Source organism: Mus caroli, chromosome 10 (genome assembly GCF_900094665.2).
Source record: "Mus caroli chromosome 10, CAROLI_EIJ_v1.1, whole genome shotgun sequence".
Lineage (NCBI taxonomy): Eukaryota > Metazoa > Chordata > Mammalia > Rodentia > Muridae > Mus > Mus caroli.
Window position 1 is genome coordinate 24,627,302 of NC_034579.1, and position 25,672 is coordinate 24,652,973.

Sequence of the window (25,672 nt, forward strand, 5' to 3'; positions counted from 1 at the left end):
AATTTCCCCTACATTCTCCTACTCTAAGGTAGCTCTTGTTAGTATTTTCTCCCTTGCTTTCTGGTATTTGCCTTCCTGCTTCCAAATGATAGGAACATGGGTGGATTTTCAAGTCATGGACCATTTTAGATAGAAACAATTGCCACTATATTTGAGAAAAGGAAGAAAACGAAGGAAAAGAAAATAACCCATCTATGCATTTTTCCCATAGTGAAGCTATCAGTGGATTTCTCTGAGATATAATTTCCCTCTGTGGCCATTCCATCTGGAGTTCTCATCCTTGCAGTCCAAACTTAATCTGTTGCTATAGAGACCTATTATATAGTGGCATCCATTACAACCCACCCTGGTGGTGCCTTCTTCTGCCTTGCTCTTGTGTGAAGTAGCTATTTCCATAATCAATAAGGAATCTCTTCTTTCTTTATTTTTCTCTAGTTCTGACAAGACCCATCCTCTTCATGCTTTCTAAGTCAAGAATCTGCAGGTTTGAAAACTCTATCCCCTACATCCACACACGAAATAGACAGTTTAGCCACTATGAAATTCTAGGTGGATAATGTGATTTGTTAACATCTCTGCTCCTCTTTGGCCATTACTGCTCCTCTTTGGCCATTACTGCTCCTCTTTGGTCACTACCGTTGAGCGACTGTGGCATCCTATGGTCTTGACTGTGGCTGTGGTAGGTTTGAACTTTCAAAGTGATGACAACTTTGCATTTGGTAACTTGGGTGTTTCTTTTCTGAAAAGACTTTTTGTGTTAATGCCTTCTCAGTAATACTTTGTAGTCTGCCTGTCTTTAACTTTCAGCTGCATATCAAAACCTCAACCCCTAACTTACACTTTCCCCCTTTTGCCTCCCTGACTTAGTGTACCTTCATGGAAAGTTCCTTCATACAGTCCTATCATCATGTTGAATTTTAAAGTTCAGCTTTCATATTTTTACCTTCCAAAAATTATGTCATATATAGTTTTAAATGTTAGTCACCCCAATTTAGCTTTAATGATGCAGTATTCAAATCCAGAGAAATTTTTATATTTTCTATAGTTCTAATGCATTGATATCTTTCATTTGGTTTCTTGTTTTGTTTTGTCTTCCTTCATGTTTTGTTCTATCATTTTAGTTAAGTGGTTTTCTTGAGTTCCTGCTGACTATTTGCCATGTGTCCTTATTTACCTGTGAGATGCTTTAAACAAAGCTTCAGTTCTGTAGACTCTCTGTGTTGATGAGTTCTAGTCTTCTCCATGTAGCAGCATTACTGCTCCACTTATATTATCTTTCCTCTGGAATTTACATAGTTTCACGAAGATTTTATCCTGCTGTTTTCTGTGGTTATGTAGTTATTGAATCCAAATGATGAGTAGCTGAAGGACTCACCATGATCCCTATGGCTTTAGATAATGTGATGGTTTGTATATGCTTGGCCTAGGGACTGGCATTATTGGAGTAGGTGTGGCCTTGTTAGAGTAGGTGTAGCCTTGTTGGAGTAGGTGTGTCACTGTGTGCATGGGATTTAATACCCTCCTCCTAGTTGTCTGGAAGCCAGTCTTCTCTGCAGATGAAGATGTAGAACTCTCAGCTCCTCCTGCACCATGCCCATCTGAATGCTGGCATATTCTTGGCTTGATGATAATATACTGAACCTCTGAACCTGTAAGCCAGCCCCAGTTAAATGTCCTTATAAGAGATGGCTTGGTCATGGTGTCTGTTCACAGAAGTACAGCCCTAACTAAGATAGATAATATTGTTTTCAGACTTACACTTCCTTCTTGTGGTCCAGGATTATGAGGTCCTGTTTCCTATATAGACAGGTTGTAGTAGGGCTACCCATCATCCCTAAAGACCTGAGTTTAATATTCAGACATTTGAATAAATTCCTTTATTTTCAAATTTTTATTAGATATTTTCTTCATTTGCATTTCAAATGCTATCCCAAAAGTCCCCTGTACCCTCCCCCCCTGCCCTACTCCCCTACCCACCCACTCCCACTTCTTGGCCCTGGCATTCCTCTGTACTGGGGCATATAAAGTTTGTAAGACCAAGGGGCCTCTCTTTCCAATGATGACTGACTAGGCCATCTTCTACTACTTATGCAGCTAGAGACATGAGCTCTGCGGGTACTGGTTAGTTCATATTGTTGTTCCACTTATAGCGTTGCAGACCCCTTCAGCTCCTTGGTTACTTTCTCTAACTCCTCCATTGGGGGCCTTGTGTTTGATCCTATAGATGACTGTGAGCATCCATTTCTGTATTTGCCAGGCACTGGCATAGCCTCACATGAGACAGCTATATCAGTGTCCTTTCAGCAAAATCTTGCTGCCATATGCAATAGTGTCTGCATTTGGTGGCTGATTATGGGATGGATCCCCAGGTGGGGTAGTCTCTGGATGGTCCACCCTTTTGTCTAAGCTCCAAACTTTGTCTTTGTAACTCCTTCCATCGGTATTTTGTTCCTTATTCTAAGGAGGAATGAAGTATCCACATGTTGGTCTTCCTTCTTCTTGATTTTCTTGTGTTTTGCAAATTGTATCTTGGGTATTCTAAGTTTCTGGGCTAATAGAGGAACACTCCTCCATTGCTGGTGGGATTGCAAGCTTGTACAACCACTCTGGAAATCAGTCTGGTGGTTCCTCAGAAAATTGGACATAGTACTACCAGAAGATCCAGCAATACCTCTCCTGGACATACACCCAGAAGATGTTCCAACTGGTAATAAGGACACATGCTCCACTATGTTCATAGCAGCCTTATTTATAATAACCAGAAGCTGGTAAGAACCCAGATGTCCCTCAGCAGAGAAATGGATACAAAATATGTGGTACATTTACACAATGGAGTACTACTCAGCTATTAAAAATAATGAATTTATGAAATTCTTGGGCAAATGGATGTATCTGAAGGATATCATCCTGAGTGAGGTAACCCAATCACAAAAGAACTCACTTGATATGCACTAACTGATAAGTGAATAAATTATTTTTAAAACCCCTTCCTTTATTTTCACATTTAAATGGCTTAGATATCTCCAATTCTTAAGCATTTTGGGAATTCTGTGGGACAGGAAAGGCTTACTTTTATCCATGTCTCTTTGCTCAGGCACATGCTCATTCCTTGTCCTGGTCAACCCAAACAGTTCACTTCCTTACAGCTGATCTCTGTCTCCTTCACAATTTACTTTGCTGATGTCAGATTTGCTGACTCTAACTCTGTTTTGTTTTGTTTGTGTTGGTTTTCTCTCTTTCTGTGTTACTATTTTATCCTTGCAGTAAGTTTGAAGTATAAGAGGATTACAAAGACTTATTTTATGCATAATCCTTTCTTGCTCACTTAACTTAGTCCTTGGCCAGAATTTTGGCTAGACCTACTGTAAATTCTGAAAATACTACATGATATTATTGTAAACATTACTAAACACTTGTGCATACTTGAAATAAAGTTGAAAAAAATTTACAAAATAATTAGCAAGAAAATTCAAGCAAAAGTGATAGAACTGGAAGGCAAACTTTAATTTAAGAGTCTGGAACAATGTATAACTGCCAGTGAGTAAGTAATCATTGCCATTCCTATTAAATACCAATATAGTATAAATATAATTGGGGAGAAATCAGAGCTTTAAATTATAACAACTTGGTTCATGTAGAAACTCTATATCCACTCCATGATCTCAATAAGAACATCCAAGTAAAATTTTAGTGTAATCTACAAGTGAAAATTATGTATCCAAGGAAACAGGTATTAAGCAATACCAACCAAGATTATATATATATATATAATTTTTTTTCTCTCTTGAAAGATATTTTTTAGTGGGGACCACAAAACTTAGGCTGAAATAAAAGTGTCTCTCTGGTGAGCCATACAAGAAGATACAACCCTCTCAATAACATTTATTCTACACAGCAGGGACTTTGTAAGAAAGAACAAGAGGAGATTGGGGGGGGGGAGAAAGTAGAGAAAAGGAGGGGGAGGGAGAGAAAAAAAAGAGGGAGAGGTAAAAGTGAAAGAACTCAGGAGTACAAGTCTTGATTTGTTAGAGAAAATGGAATCAAATTGTTTTTCATAACAACCCCCTCTGGATAACCTGATAACATACCCAGCTAGAATAATTCATATTTACCCAGAAGGAAAATTTGGAAAGTCTAAACTACAGTTGTCAAGTACATATTGCTTCTGCCTCAGTCTAGTTTCAAACTAGAAAATTTGCAACAAATACCTCCAGGAGAGCCTCTCATGCTGAGTTACTGCAGTCTTACCTGTCTGTCATTTTGAAGTCAAAGACAACACTGCAGCAAGTGACATTTTCTAACTCAGCTAACACTCTCTAGATTGTTTTTATCACAGGAGAAGATTCACTTTTCCAATTGTAGGATAATAAATACTCCTTAAAAGAACTCATATTGCATGTGCACAATGCACATATGCACAAACACAGGCATGCATGTGCACATACACACATGCACACAGACATTCACATACATGCACATACATGTACCCACATGCACACATACGTATATTCTTAAACAACTATAACTATACTTTACAAAATATTATTGGGTATACTCAAAATGATTTTTAATTTTTTTGAAATGTGAAATTTTTTCCCTTGTACTATGGGAATCTTAAATAAAAGCAGTTGACACTGTTTTCTGAGAAAAATGAAAGTGCAGTAGAGATCTGGGGACAATCTTTTGATATAACAATACTCACCATAGGAATAGTTATATCTATGCCACTTTTCAAATTTAGGAGATCAAGTTTTCTTTATTTGCTTACCTTAGAGAGCCTCCCACTAAGAACAGAACGTTTTAATTCTGAGCAAGAAACATCGTGACATCTTTTCAAGTTATTTGAACATGGTATTCATAGGTAGAGATTTTTGGGATGTGTTCTCCTTAGTGTTGCCCATTTCATGCATTTTGGAAGGCATGCTGCTGTTACTTCTAATGTTTCTTCTGTTCTCCCTCTCTTCTTCTGAGTGTTTTCATGAAAAGTGTGTTGCATCTTCTGTAACACCGTTCTTGGCTACTCTGTTTCATTCTTTTCAACAAAGTTTGTTTTATTTGCTTATCTTCCAACTTCTCAGTTCTTTTCCTTGGCAGTATCTAGTCTATTTTGTAATCCATCAAGTCATTCTTTGTTCCTCTTCCAGTTACTTTTCCCCTAGAATTTCTCTCTCTTACATTGTCCATCCTTTTCTCTTCGGTCTATTTGCATATTGACTAGTCACTAAATATTTGGTATGATGTTTCCAAAAACTCTTCCATATTTAATTTGGTTTGTTTCTTGCTTGCTATTTGGTTTGCTGATAATCAGAGTCTTGTGTAACCCATGCAGGCTTGAGAATAACCATGAATTTCTGCTTCCATGTCTCAAGTATTGGGATTACAAGTATGCATTCAACTTGAATTTGGTTTTGACACAAGCATTTTTCCATTAGATTTGTCTTTTGTCTTTTACAACACATCTTATAGTTATTCACATAGGAATCCAGAAAGGGTGGTTGCAGTGAAAGAAACAAAGTCAAATAGTTAACAGTATGAGGTTTCTATGTTTCCATGGCTAGGGAGAAGGTGGTTTGCTTGTTTTGTTTTTTGTTACTTTTCATGCTATAGCTGTGTCCAAGGCTAGAATTTCCTATAGTGCTTTCATTCTTTAGGGACTCCTTTGTAGAATCTTAGATATCAGTCTTTTATTCAGAACTCTGTTATCATATACGAGTAGTCAAAACTTTTGTGGGTGGTATATTGCATTATCTTATAATTTGGGCTTAGTCATTCAGTGAGTCTGTGTATCTGTGATATGGCTTTTGTAAGTGTTTCTCAGCCTCTTCCCCCTCTCCTACAGAGGTGACAAACTGCCTATCCTGAGCTGGACTTGGGTATTTCCCATCCCCTGTGCGGAAATAGAAGAGTTAATTGGGTATTTCTTTTTCCCCCCCCCCGTGTAGAACCTAAAGTAGCATTTGTTTGAGTTGGATAATTCCTGTCTTCCCATTGTTTAGGCTTTGGTAAAACACCACATGTTTGTTAGGCTCTTATCAAATAATTGTCCCTACATTTGTTCTTTAAAGCGATCAGAGGCTCTGGAAGCTGCTCTTTTCTTCACTTTGCAAAATGCACAATGGTTTTTTTTTTCTAGTCTTCATGTAGATAACCTGCTGTGGTTTCTGGAGAGAAGGCCCAGGAAAGAGTAGGAGGCTCTGTAAAGTACAGACTCCTGTTCACTTTTAGATTCCAGGAACTAATCAATACCCCTAAAGGTTCTTACCCGTGTCCAGGCACCAATCGAGGTTCTTCTTGCAGTGAACTAATGCTCTGCATCACCTTCATTCTGGTTGGAGCTAAAGCACATCACCATGCTACCTTCCTGTGTGTTTAGACATATACAAAATGGTTTTGTTCAGTGTTTTTTCTTTTCCACTGAAGAATAAAAACTTGAGCTTAAAAGAGTTCACTTTGGCAATATTAGACTCTTATATCCCTATTATTTTATATAAATGTGACAAATACTCATTCTATAGAGCAGGCCATTGAATGAGAGTAATTTTAACTTGAAGAGATTTGTCTCAAATGAAGTCTGCATATTTAGACAGTATAAGTATTTTTACCTAATTAAATTTTAAATGGAAGTATTACTTAATGACAACTTTTAGTGTTTACTCAAAGGGCATTGGAATGACAGCTGCTTTTCTCTCATTTGATTGATGGAGACATCATTCTAGACTGGAATATATTGATGAGCAATTGATGGGCAAAGCATCAAAGATTTCTTATCTTGGTAAATATGTTTGAATTTAAGGAAAAATATAGAAATTTTACATTATGAATGTGTTGATATGTTCCAACTTGAGCAAAGAAATAATAGAAAATAGTCATAAAGAACATACATGTTCTGTGAAATTACTGAAAACAAAGGAAGGCACAGAAAGTGCAAAAACTGACAAGGACACGGGGCATTGAGGGTTAAGTTTTTAAGCAGAATATTTAGAATGGATTGTATTGAGGAGGCAATATCTGAGCATACTTCAAGAGCAAGTGGGGTAGGCCATGAAAATATGAAAATAACTAGTTACAGGACCAGCAGACAAAAGAAATAGGGCATACAAAAAAAAGGATTGACAACAGAACTGAGAGATAGAGATAGAGATGATAGATAGATAGAGAGTGTGTGTGTGTGTGTGTGTGTGNGAGAGAGAGAGAGAGAGAGAGAGAGAGAGAGAGAGAGAGAAAGAGAGAGAGAGCAATGGGTTAGAGCAAGTTGAGTTATCAGACCAGATCAAAGTAGTACCAAGGACCAGATAAGGACTTGAATGTATTTGATATTGTAGTTTTATGAAGAGATGGTAGGTATAATTGATGTAGCACTCAGAAAGAGTCTTCGGCTACTCTTTTGATGTTTGAAGTTCTGGAGACTCACTAGGAAGACTTGCAACAAACCTAGTAAGAAACAATGTGGCATAGACAAGCATTTTATTGACTGGGATGCAGAACCTCAAGTAGTAGAAAAAAAGAGGAAATCTGAAGATGTCTCTGGTGTTGGTGGAATGAAGAAAGATTAAGGAGATGGAGAAAGCATCAGATACCATTCTCTTTGTGGGGTAGGGCAGACTTTACCTCAAGAATGTTAATCTTGAGTTACCTGCTATGTGTATAAAAATAGAGGTATTAAATAGATATATAGAATCCAGGAGCATCATTTTGCTAGAGCTGTAACAGATAGATGCTATTTAAAGGCATGAATATGCAATGTGAAGGTTATAGATAGAGAACTGTAAGTGAAGGATAGAGAATGGCAGCCAAGACACTTGAAAAGACATGTGCGTGTGAGCAGCAGGTGGTATGGAAAGAAAAGAAACAGGAAAAAAAAAGGAACACAAAATAGAGAAAAATAGATCAAAGTGGAAGGAATCAAATGTACTTTGTCAAATGCTGTTGGTATGTTATGTAAAAAAGAGACAGACTAGCATTACTTCAGAAGAGTTAAAAAGTCAAAGTGCCAACTCACAGCAAGTTTTTATTATACTCACAGATTAGGGTGTCTTGCAGCCCTCATTGGAGAAGCTTCTTTTGGCAGGAGATAGAGACTAACACAGAGACCATTGACTGGTCAGGGTGTAAAGAATAGAGTACTCAGCTCTAAGTGTGTCGTTTGTGTCATACCCATTCCTTCCGGGAAGGGATCATGCTGAAGGGGGTGCAGAAAGATTGTAAGACCTGGAAGTAGTAGATGGCTACACTACTGTGTTCTGTAAACATTTGGCAGCTATAATATGAAGTCATAGAGATTTTGACACCATGTATATGACCCGTGCAAACTCAAGCCAGCCCAAATCATGACACAGAGAGGAATGAGGGTCAGGGAGTCCCACTCCTGGCTGAGAAGCTATTAGTAGTTGACAGCTGCTGGGAAAGAGAAATTCAGTTTTCTTTAAGAGTTTTGGCTTCTCATAGCTGTAATATAATCTATTGGGTGGCCATATATATCTAAGAATTACTAACAGGATTTGAAGGGTTTTAAACAAATGGGGGATGTGTGAACATGTTCAAAATATGAACATTTTGAATGAATAAAAATATTTAAAAGAAATAAAAATACTTAAAATATATTTAAATATTAAAAATATTTAAATATTTTAAATATTAAAAATATTTAAATATTTAAATATTTTAAATATTAAAAATATTTAAAAGAAATAAAAAAGTAAGTCAGGAAATTTGAATACAGGGGTTAGGCATCTTGGCCCAAGTTTTCTTCAGAGGCCATGAAATTCTCCAAAAATAATAAAGTTATTTTTTGCCAACTGCACACACTATTGAGCAATGAAGGTAGAGATATAGCTACATTATGGCTCTGCTATTCTGATGGGATTATTTAGAGATACTCCCAAACCCCCAATGACATCTAGTATACCAACTCAAATTGTTATTGTATTTAAAGAATGCATGAAACTAGGATGGCCATCTAGATCTTGTTCTAGAACTCTAAAACTGACCCCTTTTATTCAGTTAACAAGATTTTACTTTCTAAAATTTCCTGGGGTTTAAGAAGCCTCATGACACATATTCTTAATTAAAGGAAGAAGCTTTATACAATGAACTTAAAAATAAGAGAATTTGGGGAGTATTTTTTCTTGAAGCTCCTCTTTCTGTTATTTCTTATTTTAAATGAGCTTACAGATTTATAGAACTCCATTGTAGAAGCCACCATTTATTTTATTTTATTTTATTTTATTTTCATTTTATTCAAAATAAAATAATTTTTTCATGCTATGTCATTAGAAACTCTGTCATAGGGAATATATGTGATATGATACAAATTATATATGGTATATTGTCAGATGCTGAATAAATGAATATTAATATTTAAAAACAATAACATAATATTTTAGAAGAAAATATTTTCTAAACTTTTGTGGTTTTAATTACCAAGAACATGGGAGAGTGTCAGGTGTGGTGTCACATGCCTATAACCTCAGTAAGTGGGAGGAAGTGGCACAAGGGTTGCCATATGGTAAGGCTATTCTGGGATACACAGGAAACTCCAGGTCATCAGCCACGGCTACAGAGTTAGGCCCTTCTCAAACCATCACCAATAAGAAATCCCATAGCTCAACCCAACTGCTGCTGACCCCAAAACAACAGCTAAGCAACTAACCAGTCAACCAAACAAGAACGTTTACCTACAGTGACTAGAGATAATGGGAAACAATATGGATTTATGAAAAATGGTTACAAAGCTTGTGTTAGAAAGACATACAAAAATATATGCTATTATAAATCATCTTAATTAAAGAAGATTTGTAATAATATTTTGAGATTACTACTCAGAGCAAAAGTGTATGAACATAATGTTTTAAGTGGCTCTGAAGTCTCAAGACTTCCTAGAGCACAGATTTGCTTGCCCTCAGAGACATTGTTGTGTGGTGTGCACTAACCATTTTACAGTGCGTACCTTTTCCCTGTGAGCTATCCTGTAACACTATTTCTACTTGGGCAAAATATAGCACTGGTGGAAAAAAACTTAAACTTTGACATTTAAAAATTGTCTGTTTCTATGCCATACTTAAAATATCTTACATTGTGTGTGTGTGTGGGGTGGGGTGGGTGGTGGCATGTTGTTTTGTCCTCTAGTATAAGATTTGTGTGAAGGTTATGTTAGATACTTTAAACATGAGTTTCTTTATGAATTGCAAAGCTTGCTTAAATAATAATTTTACATATAATTCCTGGATCTCAGAAATGTGACTTAAAAATCAAATGATAAGACTTTTACACTTAACTATTTATATGCACACTTATATGGATGTATGATACATGTCATAAAATATATGCATACATTTAAGAATAAGCAGCATTTAAGTCAGGAGAGTGTTTACCGTTTGTAGTAGTAAGAGAGAAGTGATTTTTGCTGAGTTTTACATGAATATAGACGTTGGGTAACCTTTATTTCTTGAGTTGAGTATGTTGGTATATATACATCATTTTCTTTTCATCATAAAGTTTCAAAACTGAAAAGTCTGACATAAGGAAAATTATATTATGATTATTTGAATTCTTTTCTCCCTCCTAAATGAAATTTATCTATGATATTGGAAGATTATCTCTACCCAGACACCATCTCATGAGAGCTCTTTAAACAAAATGTCAGTTGTCTTCTCTTTCATTTTCAGTTCAAAAGGACATAGTCCGGATTCTCCCAAGTTTAGACGTTGAAGTCAAAGATATTACTGATTCTTATGATGCTAACTGGTTTCTTCAGTTGCTGTCTACAGACGATCTTTTTGAAATGACCAGCAAAGAGTTTCCTGTAGTAGCTGAAGTTGTTGAAATATCTCAAGGGAACCAACTGCCCCAAAGTATTTTGCAGCGTGAGAAAACCATTGTCATCCACAAAAAGTACCAGGCTTCGAGGATCTTAGCTTCAGAAATTCGCAGCAATTTCCCTAAAAGACACTTCTTGATCCCTATTAGCTACAAAGGCAAGTTCAAAAGAAGACCACGGGAGTTCCCCACGGCCTATGACCTGCAGATAGCTAGGAGCAAGAGAGAAACTCTCCACGTGGTGGCCACCAAAGCTTTCCATACACTTCACAAGGAGCTGTCCCCTGTGTCTGTTGGAGACCAGTTTCTAGTGCATCATTCAGAGACCACCGAAGTTGTCTTTGAGGGAACAAGAAAAGTAAACGTTCTGACCTGTGAAAAAATCCTCAGTAAGACCCGTGAAGAAGCACAGCTTCCTCTGTATATGGAAGGAGGTTTTGTAGAGGTGATCCATGATAAGAAACAGTATCAGATTTCTGAGCTCTGTACACAGTTTTGCTGGCCCTTCAATGTGAAGGTGGCTGTGAGAGATCTCTCCATTAAAGATGACATTTTGGCAGCTACCCCAGGACTTCAGTTAGAGGAGGACATCACAGATTCTTACTTACTTATCAGTGACTTTGCAAATCTTGAGGAATGTTGGGAAATCCCCATGAGCCGCTTGAACATGACTGTTCGACTAGTTAATAGTAGCAGCTTGCCTGCAGAGGCAGGGCGACTTCAAGTTAGGAGTTTTGTAGAAGAGATTACAGAAGAACAGTATTACATGATGAGGAGGTATGAAAGTTCTCTATCACATCCCCCACCTCGCCCTCCCAAACATCCCTCAGCTGAGGAAATGAAGCTAACCTTGCTCAGCTTAGCAGAAGAGAGAACAATAAATCTGCCCAAGTCTCTCAAGGTAAGACAACAATTTTACAGATATTCTTCTTCTTGAGATATTAAGTTTTGGGTTGTTTCTAAATGTGCCCTTTTTCCTTCTGTTTTTCATACAAATTTGAACCAAATCTGTCTAATGCATGCTACATGAACAAATATCAACAGAGCAGAAGCTGCCCTGTTGCACCATTTGGTGCTCCACCAGGATATATGGCATGAAATCTATGTAGAGTTAGAAATAGAAGGGATACCATTTTGATATGACCACAGAAATTGACATTCAAATGGGGTTTTGGTGATTAAATATATTTAATAATATGCCTCTAAAGAAAATCCCTTTTATTCTGGAAATATGGCTCATTTTTCTTAGGTAGAATTATCTTAATACTTCACCCAGAAAATGAGCATAACAATAAACTCCCAGCTTCATAGAATTGGGGGAGCTTACCAAAGCATAGAGCAGATCTAAATCACACTATTAGGAGTGATAGTGGGCCATATGAGGGAAAATATTCAAGGGCCCCATTATTGTTTAGGTTTTCATTTATGGGATCCAAAAGTTGCTGACTTGCTATCCGTGGGAAGTCAGACTCTCAATTGATGGAATGACTCCACCTTGTATACAGTCCTCTAGGCATTTCTGTGAGGCATGTCTGTGATTACTACAGACATAGTTTGGGTGACTGTCCATTTTGATTGACAAGCTTACATAGGCTTTGGTCATTGTGAATGTCCCTGTCCAGCATGCATCTGATTTTAATTATATACAAGCATAAGAAGATGAATCGGGTATTGCTAACAGATTATTAGGTGCATTGTTCAGAGGTGTGTGTGTGTGTGTGTGTGTGTGTGTGTGTGTGTGTGTGTGTGTGTGTATAGTATATGTGAGTTAAAGGTCTCAGGCTGCCAAACACCTAATGTGTGTGGATGGTGGTGTAGAATTCCAAATGACTCAACCATTCCCTATTCTTGCCTACTTCAAAGTGAGAAATGGATGCTTTCCTACATCCATTCTACATTTTATTGAAGGGTAGAATACTATCACCCACCCAAAGATATATAACTTCCCAGAACCTACAGGGATAAAACATGGCACGGCAAAAGAACATTTCACCTATGTTTAAAATCCAGGACCTTGAAATGAGATTATCCTGAGGTATCCAGATAGGTATAATACAATCCCTGAAGGCTTTATAAAACTTTTCCATGGAGGCCAGCATTACATGGAGAAATGATTAAAGAGTGCTAAAGAGACTATGCTCCTGTTTCCAAACAGAGAGGAGGGGACAAGGTGGTTGATGGTACTCCTCCAAAGCTATAAAGCACAGTCTTCCATAGGAGGGCCAGAAAGAATCAACCTAGCTGATAATACATCAATTTGACTTTATCAGTTCTCAGTTGGACTTCTGACCTCCTCTTGGAGGTCAGCAAGTTATGTTATTTTTATGTTATTTAAAACTCTAAGTTTATAGTATAATATTAGATCAAGAATAAAAAGATAAATGTGGCCAGGCAATGGTGGTGCACTCCTTTAATCCCAGCACTTGGGAGGCAGAGGCAGGCAGATTTCTGAGTTCGAGGCCAGCCTTGTCTACAGAGTGAGTTCCAGGACAACCAGGGCTACACAGAGAAACCCTGTCTCAAAAAACAACAAACAAACAAAAGATAAATGTGACCTGTTAGAACAATTTTAAAAGTAGAAGTTTCTTGTTTATCCTGAATAGCTTCTAAATAAATGAGACACAGACTATAAGATCTATTTGATAAGATTTATTTGATAAGCTTAATGGCAGGATATCTGAGTAGTTATTGATCTAGTCTAATCCTCAAAGTTAATCAGTCTATTTCCCAGCCCAAATCCCTAAGATACTTTCATATTAGTATTCATCTGGCTCTCTCTGCTCCAGATCTATTCCCATGGTGTCTTCACTACCCTCTCCTCATTGTGAATCCTCCCCTCCTCCTCTCTTGCCCTTCCCTGGCTGGCAGAAGTCCAGCCCTTTTCTCTATTTTACTCAGTATTGGCTAATCAGCTTTCACTTACAAATAAGAGAATACATTTGAAGCAATGTTTACACAAACTTGAAGTGGGATTTTCTTAGAATAAGCATTACAACAACCAGATTTGGGGGCAGAGAAATCAGCATTTGAATAACACAAGGATTATCTCTGCATGTAGGCATAAAACTATCATGCCTATAGTGACCCAAACTGGAGTAGGGATTTATAGAAAGATTAAATATCTAAGTCTCTGTATGTAGGCTAGGATATACTTTTTGGAAAGTTATTTGTTTGTTTGTTACACAGTTATGCTGTATGACCCAGACTAGCCTCAAGCTCATGTTCTTTTTGCCTTAACCTCCAGAGTAGATAATAGATTTGTATCTTTGGATACCAACGATACAAATAACCCACCTTTTCCTCCTCTCCCCTTCCTTTCCCCCTTACTATGTCTGTCCATGCCCCTTTCCTTCTTTCCTTCCCTCCTTTCCTTCTTTCTTCCTTTCTCCTTTTTACCCTGTCATTGTTAGGCTAGGTTGTTATGTTGACATATCTGGAAAGACAGACTCTTAGTTGACAGAATGACTTCATTTAAGTGGCTTGTGAACATGTTTGTGGGGCATTTCCTTAACTGATATTTGACACAGGCAGGCCAGCCTACTGTGCCCAGTACTATTTTTTTTTAGGGAGGTGCTATGTAAGAAAGGTAGCTCAACAGTTGAGGGGGATTAAGTATGTAAACAGCATTCCATCTCTCCTTTAGTACTGCCTTGGGCTTATATGCCTTGATTTCTCTTGATGATGATGGCCCCTAAGCTCAAGCCAATTAACACTCTCCCCCCAGTTCCAGAGTAACAGAGCAACAAGCTATAAAACCTTCTCTCCTTATTTTCCCTTTCCTTTCTACCCTTTAAAGTGAGTTTTATCAGCTCATGTGACCATGGAGAATCTGAGGAAACAGTTAAGGGAACTGGGATCTTGACGATAACTATAGTTGCATTCATTTTTTTCTATATTGGTTTTACTAACTCCAGCTAGTTTTTTTTTAACATGTCACAGGACTTCAGAGAATTCTTACATCATAAATTTAAATTTCAATACTAGAAAAGAATGGTCTAACATTATTTAGACTGAATTCAGAAAGAAAAAATACGTAGGTTGCACTACATACCTCTGTCCTGACTTTGTTTGCTGGTTGCTTCAACCATAGACAAAGTTGATGAATGAATGATTTACTCTTAAACCCATACACTACATAACTTACAATGAACAAAAACATCTTCTTAGAATTCTAGAGGCTGGGACGTGTAGGCTCAAGTTGCTAGTAGGTTTACTCTCCACTTCCAAAATGGAGTCTTGTGACTGCATACTCCAGGAAAGAGGAACACTACTTCTTCCTATACTAGAAATTCAGAAGAGAGGAAATTCATTCCTCAAGTCTCTTAAAAAGAAAGTTACTAAGTATACTTTTGCATGGTCAGATCTATGGCCTAAGCCATTTCAATCCATTCCATCTCCAAATACTGTTGCATTGGTGTGAAACTGCAAACATAAGCTTCACAAGAGTCAAAAACATTCAAACAGTAATAGTTAAGAAGAATATCATGTCTGGACACTGTAAAAACTAAAGGCAAAAAAAAAAAAATAGGTGATGTAAAATAACAGATGTCTACTACTACCCCAAAATAAAAGATTTAAAAATTCTACCCCCCCCAAATTAAAAGTAGATTAAAAAGTTTAAAAGCTCAGAATACCTAAGATACAATTCACAGATCATGTGAAGCTCAAGAAGAAGGAAGACCAAAGTGTGGGTACTTCAGGCCTTCTTAGAAGGGAGAACAAAATACTCATGGGAGGAAATACGGAGACAAAGTGTGGAGCAGAGACTGAAGGAAAGGCCACCCAGAGACTGGTCCACCTGGGACTCCATCCCATATACACACACCAAACCCAGACACTATTTTAGATGCCAAGAAGTGCTTGCTGACAGGAGACTGAAAGGCTCTTTCATAGCCTGGCAAATATAAAGGTGCAGCCAACAATTGGACTGAGCATAAGGTCTCCAATGGAGGAGTTAAAGAAAGGACTGAAGGAGGTGAAAGGGGTTTGTAACCCATAGGAAGAACAAGAATATCAACCAACCACACCCTCCAGTGCTCCCAGGAATTAAACTACCAACCCAAGAGTACACATGGAGGAACCCATGGCTCCAGTCACATATGTAGAAGAGGATGGTCTTCGTTGGACATCAATGGGAGGAGAGGCCCTTGGTCCTGGGAAGGGTCCATGCTCCAGTGTAGAGGAATGCTAGGGAGGGGGTGGGTGGGTAGGGGAGCACTCTCATAGAAGCAGAGGGAGGGAGTATGGGATGGGGGTTTCTGGAGGGGAAACCAGGAAAGGAGATAAGATTTGAAATGTATATAAATAAAATATCCAATAAAAAGTAAAAAACAAATTAAAATGTATGTTTATAGTCAAAAAAATTTGAAAATACTTTCTAAAGGTAGAAAATGACTTATGTGTTTTATTAGGAGAAATATACATAACAATTTTTTATCTCATGTACTAAAAGGACTAAATTAACATATGCTGATTTCCAGATCTACATAGTAACGTTTTCCTGACCAGGTTCCTTGTGGGTTTGTGGTATTGAGATCTGAGTCTGATTCTGAACAATGATGTCCTGGAGTTTGTGAAGAGTTGTCAAGATGTTATGAAATTCTAGAACTATTATTATTTGAGGAAGCTGAATTGAGTGACAGCTTAAATTTGAAAGACTTGACACTAGGTGATTTTAGTTATAGTATATATTTAAAGAACTCTTCAATGTTTGGAGGGATGATATGCATCTGTCATCATAGCACCTGGGAGGTAGAGACAGAAGGGTTTGAAGATCTAGGCCAACCTAGGCTGTACAGGGAAACTCTCAAAATCAAAACAAGCAAAGCAAAGCAAGAGGCATGTTACTGTTGTGTGGTAAGGAGAACAGACCCAATTTTTCTAATATCTCCAACTCTGGTTGTAGTAGAAGTATGGGGATATTTGATGGAATGGTGTTGTAACACACTACAAATGACATAAAGTGCTAGATGAGAAAACAGATGGTGGGTGGTGTCACTAGATTCCTGCTTTGATAAGTCAGCAGATCATTGGGAAGAATTCACAATTGCTTGCTATTGTTCCATCAATTCTTACATGTCTAAAAGAAAAGCCCTGTTCTTTTCTCTAAAATTGCTTTAAAATATCACTGACACTGCCATTTTTTTGTGTTCAGATCTATGAGCCTTCTAGTTTTTAATATTCCTTACCCAACATGGAGATGAGAATTTGCTTAGTAGGTCATTTATGGAACACAACAGAAGATCTGTCAATTTCTACATAATGTACCCAGAAAACCAGTATTTTCTTATTATTCCTAATATCACCCTTCTGTATATTTCCTATGATAACTGTATTCAAGCTTTTCTTGTTCTTTTTGAAATAATTAGACTTAAGGGTTTTGTTTGTTTTTTAATGTTTTACATTAGGGAACATCAATTTAAAACAAGCCTCTAAGTCTTGGGATTTTACATGGGCTATTGCTTCAAATTTGGAGAACAATTTGTGAGGGTTACTTAGAATTCAATATTCAGACTCATTTAACTCATTAAAATGCCTGTTTATTTTCATAGAAAAGAGTACTAAATGCTCCATTATATGGGTTCACTTTCACTTTCCTAATGGGCCATTAACTTTACTAGATCATTTCTTGCATTGTTAAATAATAGGGCAGATGTATGGACAGTTTAAGAGTAATACTCTAAAATGTATTAAGTATTGCCCAAATCTATCTGTGGCAGGTGCCCACGGTCAGCTAAGAACACTATGAATTCATCTAAGATGTTTGAAAATTAGTAATCTATGGGGACAGGTCATAAGAACTAGATGCAGTTGAGTTCTTTTCCATGGTGGGATTACCGACTGTTTTCTTGGGCTAACAGTATCTCAGCAATAACAAGAGCTATGACTAGAAACCTGAAGACGACGAAGCATAAAATGGGGCACGAGATCCAAAGAAAGGAGAAATGCACCAAGGCTTACCACTTCCTTGATATAACATTAATAGATGGATGATAATATACAGAATCTAAACATAGGTGGGAAGTTGGAGGGATTGTTGATGACATAATGTGAAAATAAAATCTTTACATTCCATGCAACTGGAGTTTTAATTAGACAGAAACAATGTTATAAAGTGGCCGAATAAACAAATCCATGCCTCTAATGTGTCCTGAAGAGGAATGATGTAGGGTAGATTCCTGCTCAGAGGTTACGCTTTCTGTGTCAGAACTCATTTCAGATAGCTTGGAAGAACATAGACTCCATGGGGTTTCAACGGTCACGGATATTTATGACTATAGCTTTTGAGTACCACACAGGAGAAATGTAACTTCTATATCCTGAGGAAAGGGCCTATAACCAGAGAGAAAAATAAACCTTTGGTTGAAAGATGAGATATTTCACATCTTCAGAGACTATAGCTGGGCCCAGAAACCTTGCATTTCATGAACTCTGTTTGGCCATTAAATGCCCCTGTGTCTACTTGTCCCTAGAATTTCTAGACTTCTGTGGACAAAAACACGCAGAGGAGACATTAAGGCAAAGAGCAAGGGAGGCAGTCATAGCAAAGTTCTGTGCAACAAGCAAAACAGAACAGTTGCAGCAGAGTGATAGCTGGCGCTGCAGGAGGCAGAAGAGCTGGGGTTTTGCATTGTGCAGCACGAGCTGTACGCATGCGCAGCCAGTGACACATTTCTTATGCATATTAAATAACCTTTAGTAGAATTATTATTTATATAAATTAATTCATGAACTCACTAGAAGTTGCATCATATATCATAGTTATTATTAAAATCTGTTTCAGGGGCTAGAGAGATGGTCACTAGTTAAAGGTGCTTGGTACTTTTGTAGAGGAATGAAGTTTTGTTTCCAGCATCCACACTGGGTAGCTCACAACCACCTTTAACACCAGCTCTAGGGGCTCCCAGGTCTTCTTTTAGGAATCTGCTTGGTACCTGTACATATACACACATACATGCACATAGACACATGCAATCAATATGTAAATAAATAAGAAAATGAAATTTTAAACAATCTGCTTAAATGTGCATTAAGATCACCTGGGACGCAAACATCTCTGTTAGAGAATTATGAGGCTAACATGACATCAGGTTATCTGCAGTGAGTTTGTGATTCCACTTACAGGATATTTTAAAGGTCAAGAAAGTCCCCAGAATGAGAAGAGACTTTGTGCTGCCACAGAATTCATAAGTATGGGGGCATGCTATATGCAGAACTATGCTTTTCTGGCCCAATGCTGAGAAGAACTCTCAGGGTACCTTGACTGCTCTCAGATGCAGGAACTGGGTACTGGTGCATGGTATAATAGTTACTGCACAGTCTAAACAAAACAAAACAACAAAACAACAACAACAAACAAACAATCACCCCCCCCCCCAAAAAAAAACCTTCTTAATACTATATCTGCCTTATCTATTTAGCTTTGGAAATGTCAGCACACTCTATTAACCAGTCTAAAGCAGGTATCTTAAAATGGTCTTTTGCTGTTTCTTCTTTGCTTTTATAAATTATTACAGCCTGTTGATCATACCCCCTTCATGTCTTTTGAACACTGCTGGGATTTTACACTTCCTCAGCATAGGACCCTATTATTTCTGGTTTGTGTTTATTATTATTATTATTATTATTATTATTATTTAATCTTTTTATTTTTACAATCTAGTTGTTATCTTCCTCCCGGTCCACCTTCTGACAGTTCCTCATTCCATTCTTCCTCCCCTGTCTCCAAGAGGATGTTCCTCCCCTATACCAAAGTTACAACAAGAGCACAAGAGCAAGTAAACTATCTAAACAGGCTCATATACCCTAAGGAATTAGAAGATATCATTTAAAACCTCCCAACCAAAAAAAAAAAAAAAAGCCCAGGGCTTTAGTGCAGAATTCTACCAGACCTTCCAAGAAGACCTGATACCAACACTCCTACTACTCCATAAAGTGGAAACCAAAGGAACACTACCCAGTTCATTCTATGAAGCCACATTTATTCTGATACATAAACCACACGAGGACACAGCAAAAAAGAGAACTTCGGACTAACTTCACTTACGAATAGTGATGCAAAAATATTCAATAAAATTCTTGCAAACTGAATCCAAGAACACATAAAACCAACATTCACCACAATCAAGTAAGCTTCATCCCAGGGATGCAAGGTTGGTTCAATATACAAAAAGCCACTAACATAATCCACTATATAAACAAACTAAAAGGAAAAAATCACATGACCATCTCCTTAGATGGTGAAAAAGCTTTTGACAAAATACAACACTCCTTCAAGTTAAAAGTCTTGGAGAAATCAGGATTTCAAGGCCCATACCTAAACATAATAGAAGCAATATACACCAAACCAACAGCCAATATCAAATTAAATGGAGAGATACTTGAAGCAATCCCACTAAAATCAGGGATAAGACAAGGCTGCCCACTCTCTCAGTATCTATTCAATATAGTACTGGAAGTTCTGGCTAGAACAACAAGACAACAAAAGAGATCAAGGGGATATAAACTGGTGTGTGTTTTTTGAGTGCAACTTGTACCAATTCTCTTTGTTTCTTTTTATGTTATAGTCAAACTAATCATCTAGTCATCCATCTTACTGATTTCTTTATCAGTTTAAGAGAACACACCTTCCATTGTTCTATTGTGCCTTGCAGCATTCAGTATTGTCAAAACAGTCCTGTGTTCCTGACTTGAATATCTTGTACCTTGTTTCCCATTTAAGTATTTGGTAGTTTATTATACTGAAAAATATTCAGTTCTAAGAACTTTGTTCTTTTCGGAATCCCTAATATATTTCCAGTGGAAATACCTATCTCAACTAAATTCTGTGTTTGTTAAACATTTATTGTGGCCATATTAAAATTTTGAAAATTGTTGTCTTTTCAATGTTTTTCTTGATAGTACTAGTACCTTCAGTTGATGTACAAGGAAATTGAGGTATATAGGACAACATATATTTACATATGCAACTAAATGTAAATACTAAATGTATACTATAATATGTTCAAGGAGGACAAGTAAAAGTTTGTATTAGAACCAGTATAAGAAATAGGCACATGTCATGAAAGAGGATGTATGTTGTCCTTTTAGTTTAAATTCTGACATGATTTTTTTTTCTGGTGGTGGATAAGTGCGTACAAATATATTTGATACTGAAAGTGTAAAGCGTGAAGCTCCACAGGCTCAGAATGCCTGTTTTGTATGGAAGTGAACTGTGTATACATGCTTTGGATCTAGCTGGCTTTAATATTTTTATTTCCAACTTTAAAAATAAAGTTTTAATATATTTTTTAAAAGTACCATTGCTTAAAGTGAGATATCATTAAGCAATTAAGCTAGAATCATCTGTTTTATTTTATGATGCAAGTATTTTACTACATAGTCTAGGGTGGCCTTGGACCCCTCCATCTTCCTGCTACTATCTCCCAAGAGCTGGGATTTAAAAGCATGCAGGGGTGTGCCTGGCTGATGACTGGGCATCTCACATTCTGGAGCACTCCTCTACCCCTGCACAGTTGAGCTTGGTGCTCCCCAGATCACACAAATTACTATTAGAGCTTACATACTATCAGATGTTAAAATGTTCTTTCACTTCGCTGTCTTCTCAACTAACTTCTGTGCTTTAGAAGCTGGGAATATAAATTTATTTCTTTAAAACTTATCCACATATCACTTGTCAATAGACTTTATCAATTCTGTTTACTACTACTTTTCAAAAGTGTTTTATTTTATAAACAAGCACATGTATTGACTCTTGCTTCTGTGGGTAAACTCTTTTAGAATCATATAAGTGTATATATTTATATATGCAATAGACATATTCAGTGTATATATTGTGTATGTGTGTCTATGTTTTATCCATTATTAAATTCCCTTGTCATTTACTATGGGATTATTTACAATACATCAATACTCTTTATAAACTGATGCTTTGAATTTTCTCATGATTTGTTACATTATATTTTAAGTAAAAATCAATTCCCTTATTTTATAGGGGTTATTTTATTCATTCATCTTTGGCCATGTTATGGTTTCATCTCAGGATCTTACACATGCTAGGAAAGCACCCTAAAACGAAACAACTTCCATAGACTGACCTTCCTTTTGTGGGAGGCAGAATTCAAGGGCAAACACTCTTGCCTATTCTGAGGGCATTCCTAGACTGCTATGTCTCTGTCTCTCTTTCTCTAGTCCCTACTCTCCTTCCCCTTTTGCTCTCTCTCTCCTTTCCTGCCTATGCTGGGAAATCAAACTCAAGAACAGACATATGAAGAGCAAGCACTCTACCATTCAGCCCAGCACCCGTATTTTAAACTAATGATTTATCATTATGTGTTTATATGTAAGCATTCCTGTGTATATCTTTTGTGTGATGCCATGTCTTATTTGTTGGATAATAAAAACACAAGTTAAAATCAGGAGAAAATTTATCAAATTAATATTTTGTTTTATCACTTTTATATTTCCACTATTCATGTATATATGGACTCAGGGATTCCATATCAGCTGTTCCTGCAATAAAGTGATCTTTGGACACATGAGTGTATATACAGGTATGTACACCAGTATCATACTGAAAGTCCCAAACCTAAGAAAAATACAAGTTCATGTAGCCCCACTTTTAAAACTGAGTTGCTGGGCTATTGACCTAAGCAAGACTTAAAATATACAGTCAATTCTAGCGCTACACCATGTTTCCCATCTTGGCATAGAACCAAATGTCTTTAAGTAGTAGGGATATTCTTCTCATCTAAGACCTAGTAAGAGAATGGTGAAGAAGTTAGCAGAGTGAGAGAGAAGATCATTTTGCAGGGTTCACTGACTACAGTTTGAATGTTTTTTATGCTGGGAATTATGTGTAAAGGAGGTTGGCTCTTCGCCTTCAGTCCTCTGATACCAAATTATGCTAACTTCATATGATCTATTTGGTGCCTTCACACTGGATTATGGGATTTTGAGGATAATAGGAACTTGTATTTTGCCCATCTGAAGAGGCTGTGTCAGGAGTTTTCCCCCTGCCTGTCAAGAATTAAACTGAGAGAAAATGACCCTTCTAGCACTGTCACAGGATGGGGTAGGTTCCCTGGAGTGAAGATGTGAACTTGAGAGAAAAGAGAGACCTTTTTTAGCAGTTTCATTTTCAGGGGCAGATGAGCTGAGGGTGGCAGCCAGAAGTGTTGGACTAAATCAGGAGGCTTCACTTCTAAAGTACAGTTGCCAAATAATGTGGAGAAATTTCCCATGAATGAAAGAGCATTGTTGAATCCTTCTGTGGATATATACAACATACAATGATGGCCTGAGGTTATGCGCTCTTTGTCCTTATTTTTTCGTTTATTAAGCTCTTGAGAAGTCAAAAGGAAGATCTAGTTAATAAAGAAATACTACCAAGAAACTGAGCATCCTTACATTTTTGCTGTAGACTAGATGGCACAAGGAAGGATTCTGAACTTTATTGTACTAAAGTGAGGTGGAGTTAAGTATCTGTTATATGATAAATGTCGCTGGTAGTGTGGATACACATGTCTGTATGTACTTATGAGAATGCCAAGGAGGGTGTGAGGTGTTCCCCTCTATCATGCACTACACTAGTGTTTTGAGGCGGAATATCTCACGAACCAGAGCTTGCTGTTTTAGTTGTCTGTCTGGCTAGATCTGCCTGGCTCTGAGCCCCAATACTGGAGTTACAGTCTTGTTAGGAAATGTTCATTTATTTACATGGACACTTTGATGTCAGATTCAGGTCTTCATTCTTTCAAAGCAATGGCATATTGAGCAATCTCTCTAACCTAACAAGTGTCAGTTAAAAGAAAAAATCCCTATTGTTTACTAATAAATCCCTAAAGAGATCTTTTAAGGTTATAATATCAGTAATTTAAAGTGTTACACAAAAGCAACAATCACGTTGTTTGTGGATAAACTTTATGTGTTTTCTCAGTGTGTCCCTTCGGAACATGTGTATTTATGTTGCTGAAGAGCCACATACCTTGTATATACCTGTGTACTCATTCATGTGTGTTTGAAGGCACAATGCCACAATTCCCATTCATATTTCTGCATTTCAAGGGTTTTAAAACAGCTGATCAAGAAGATCAGCCCTTAGTTTAAAATAATTTTTGGCAGCCTAATGCTTTGCTCTGTAATTCCCAAAAATCTATGTGGAAACTTAATTTTTTCCTTGTTAGTATTCTTTGATGCCTTACTCTTTATTTTTCTTGTTTAATTTTCAGTCCACTTAGGATCTTTCAGTATAGAAATGACAGCTACAACAGGTTTTCCTGATCCTAAACTTCAAAAGCTATGAATGAGTTTGTTCTCACACTTCTAAAGGAACTACGGAGAGTGCGCTCATGAATAAACATAAGTGCTTGCAAGTCTGGTGACAGCTATGGACAGGAGATGAGTGATTTGCACCCCAATGGCCAATGTCTGACTTTAAATCCTCTCCTGTTTCTGTGAATCTAACAAAAATCAAAACTATTATACTCAGGGTTACTCCACATTTTTTTTTTGATTCAACTTACCTACTTTATACTATATCAGTATAAGAGACTTACAATGTAACAGTTCTATTGTGTCATATATCTACATATACATGTGTGTGTGTGTCTGTGAGAACATGTGCGTGTGTGTGCACTCATGCTATCTTTAGCACTCTTTTTTTTTTTTCCAGTACAATGTAGACTCCAGGTTACCTCGTTCTGCTTAAGGAACATTTTTAAAGGACCTCATTAATTTAAAACAAAACAAATACCCTGTGATAATTTGATTAAAATGGAACTAACCATTTGGACAAGTTGAACTTTGAAAATAGATTTTGCCATCTTATTAAATGGTTTGACAATTATTCGGCTGAATCTTCTCATTGAAGAAATAGAAACTTTCTAATAAGTTCAGGAATATTTTTGACACTTCTTCCAATTTAGAATGGAGGGGATATGAGCTGAAATGAAATAGGAGAAGACTGTGGTGTGTGGGTCTGTCATAGTGGCTTAACATTATGAGATGTGAAGTGAACCGTGGGTTGAATGGAGGAATACTGTGAACCAACTTGCTTCTTATAGGTCTCACTCTCATTTGTGCTGTGACTAGACCATGGTAGTAAAGATTAAGAGTAGAAAGAGAAATGTCAAGCTTGGGGACACTGTGGCATGGGATGTTGCCAGGGGCATGGAGGGTGGTGGTGGTAAAGGGGGTAAATGCCACCCAATCCCATGTCTATTTGAGTAATAAGACAAAAATGCCTCTCCCTGGCTGTATTTCCTCTCCTACTTATAAAGAATACTTTTAAAGAATATTCATTCTATAACTTGACTGCTGACCTTTAAAATTTAGCATATTCCCACCTGAGTTCTTTTATTAACAGAACTGTCTTTTCTTATCCTTTAAGTAAACTCAAGTCTTTGTAGAAAATTTTGAGCATTTCATTTGATTTTTTTTCTGAACAAAACACATTTTGTTAATTAGGTATTTTTGTCATTTACATTTCCAGTGCTATCCTAAAAGTCCCCCATACCTTCCCCCACCCATTCTTCTACCCATCCACTCCCACTTCTTGGCCCTGGCATTCCCCTATATTGAGGCATATAAAGTTTGCACGACCAATGGGCCTCTCTTTCCACTGATGGCCTACTAGGCCATCTTCTGATATATATGCAGCTAGAGACATGAGCTATGTGGGGTACTGGTTAGTTCATATTGCTGTTGCACCTATTGGGTTACAGATCCCTTTAGCTCCTTGGGTACTTTCTCTAGTTCCTCCATTGGGGGCCCTATAATCCATCCAATAACTAACTGTGAGCATCCACTTCTGTGTTTGCTAGGCCCCGGCCTAGTCTCACAAGAGACAGCTATATCA

The 25,672-nt window shown here is 37.3% G+C and overlaps 1 protein-coding gene across 1 annotated transcript in view; it reads left to right on the top strand.

The window, feature by feature from the left end:
• Themis (thymocyte selection associated) overlaps positions 1-25,672 on the top strand; it is a 211,972-nt gene that overhangs the window by 97,666 nt on the left and 88,634 nt on the right. Inside the window, exon 4 of the mRNA XM_021174738.1 lies at positions 10,665-11,716. Within this exon, the coding sequence (XP_021030397.1) occupies positions 10,665-11,716 (1,052 nt within the window). The remainder of the gene's footprint in view (positions 1-10,664; positions 11,717-25,672) is intronic.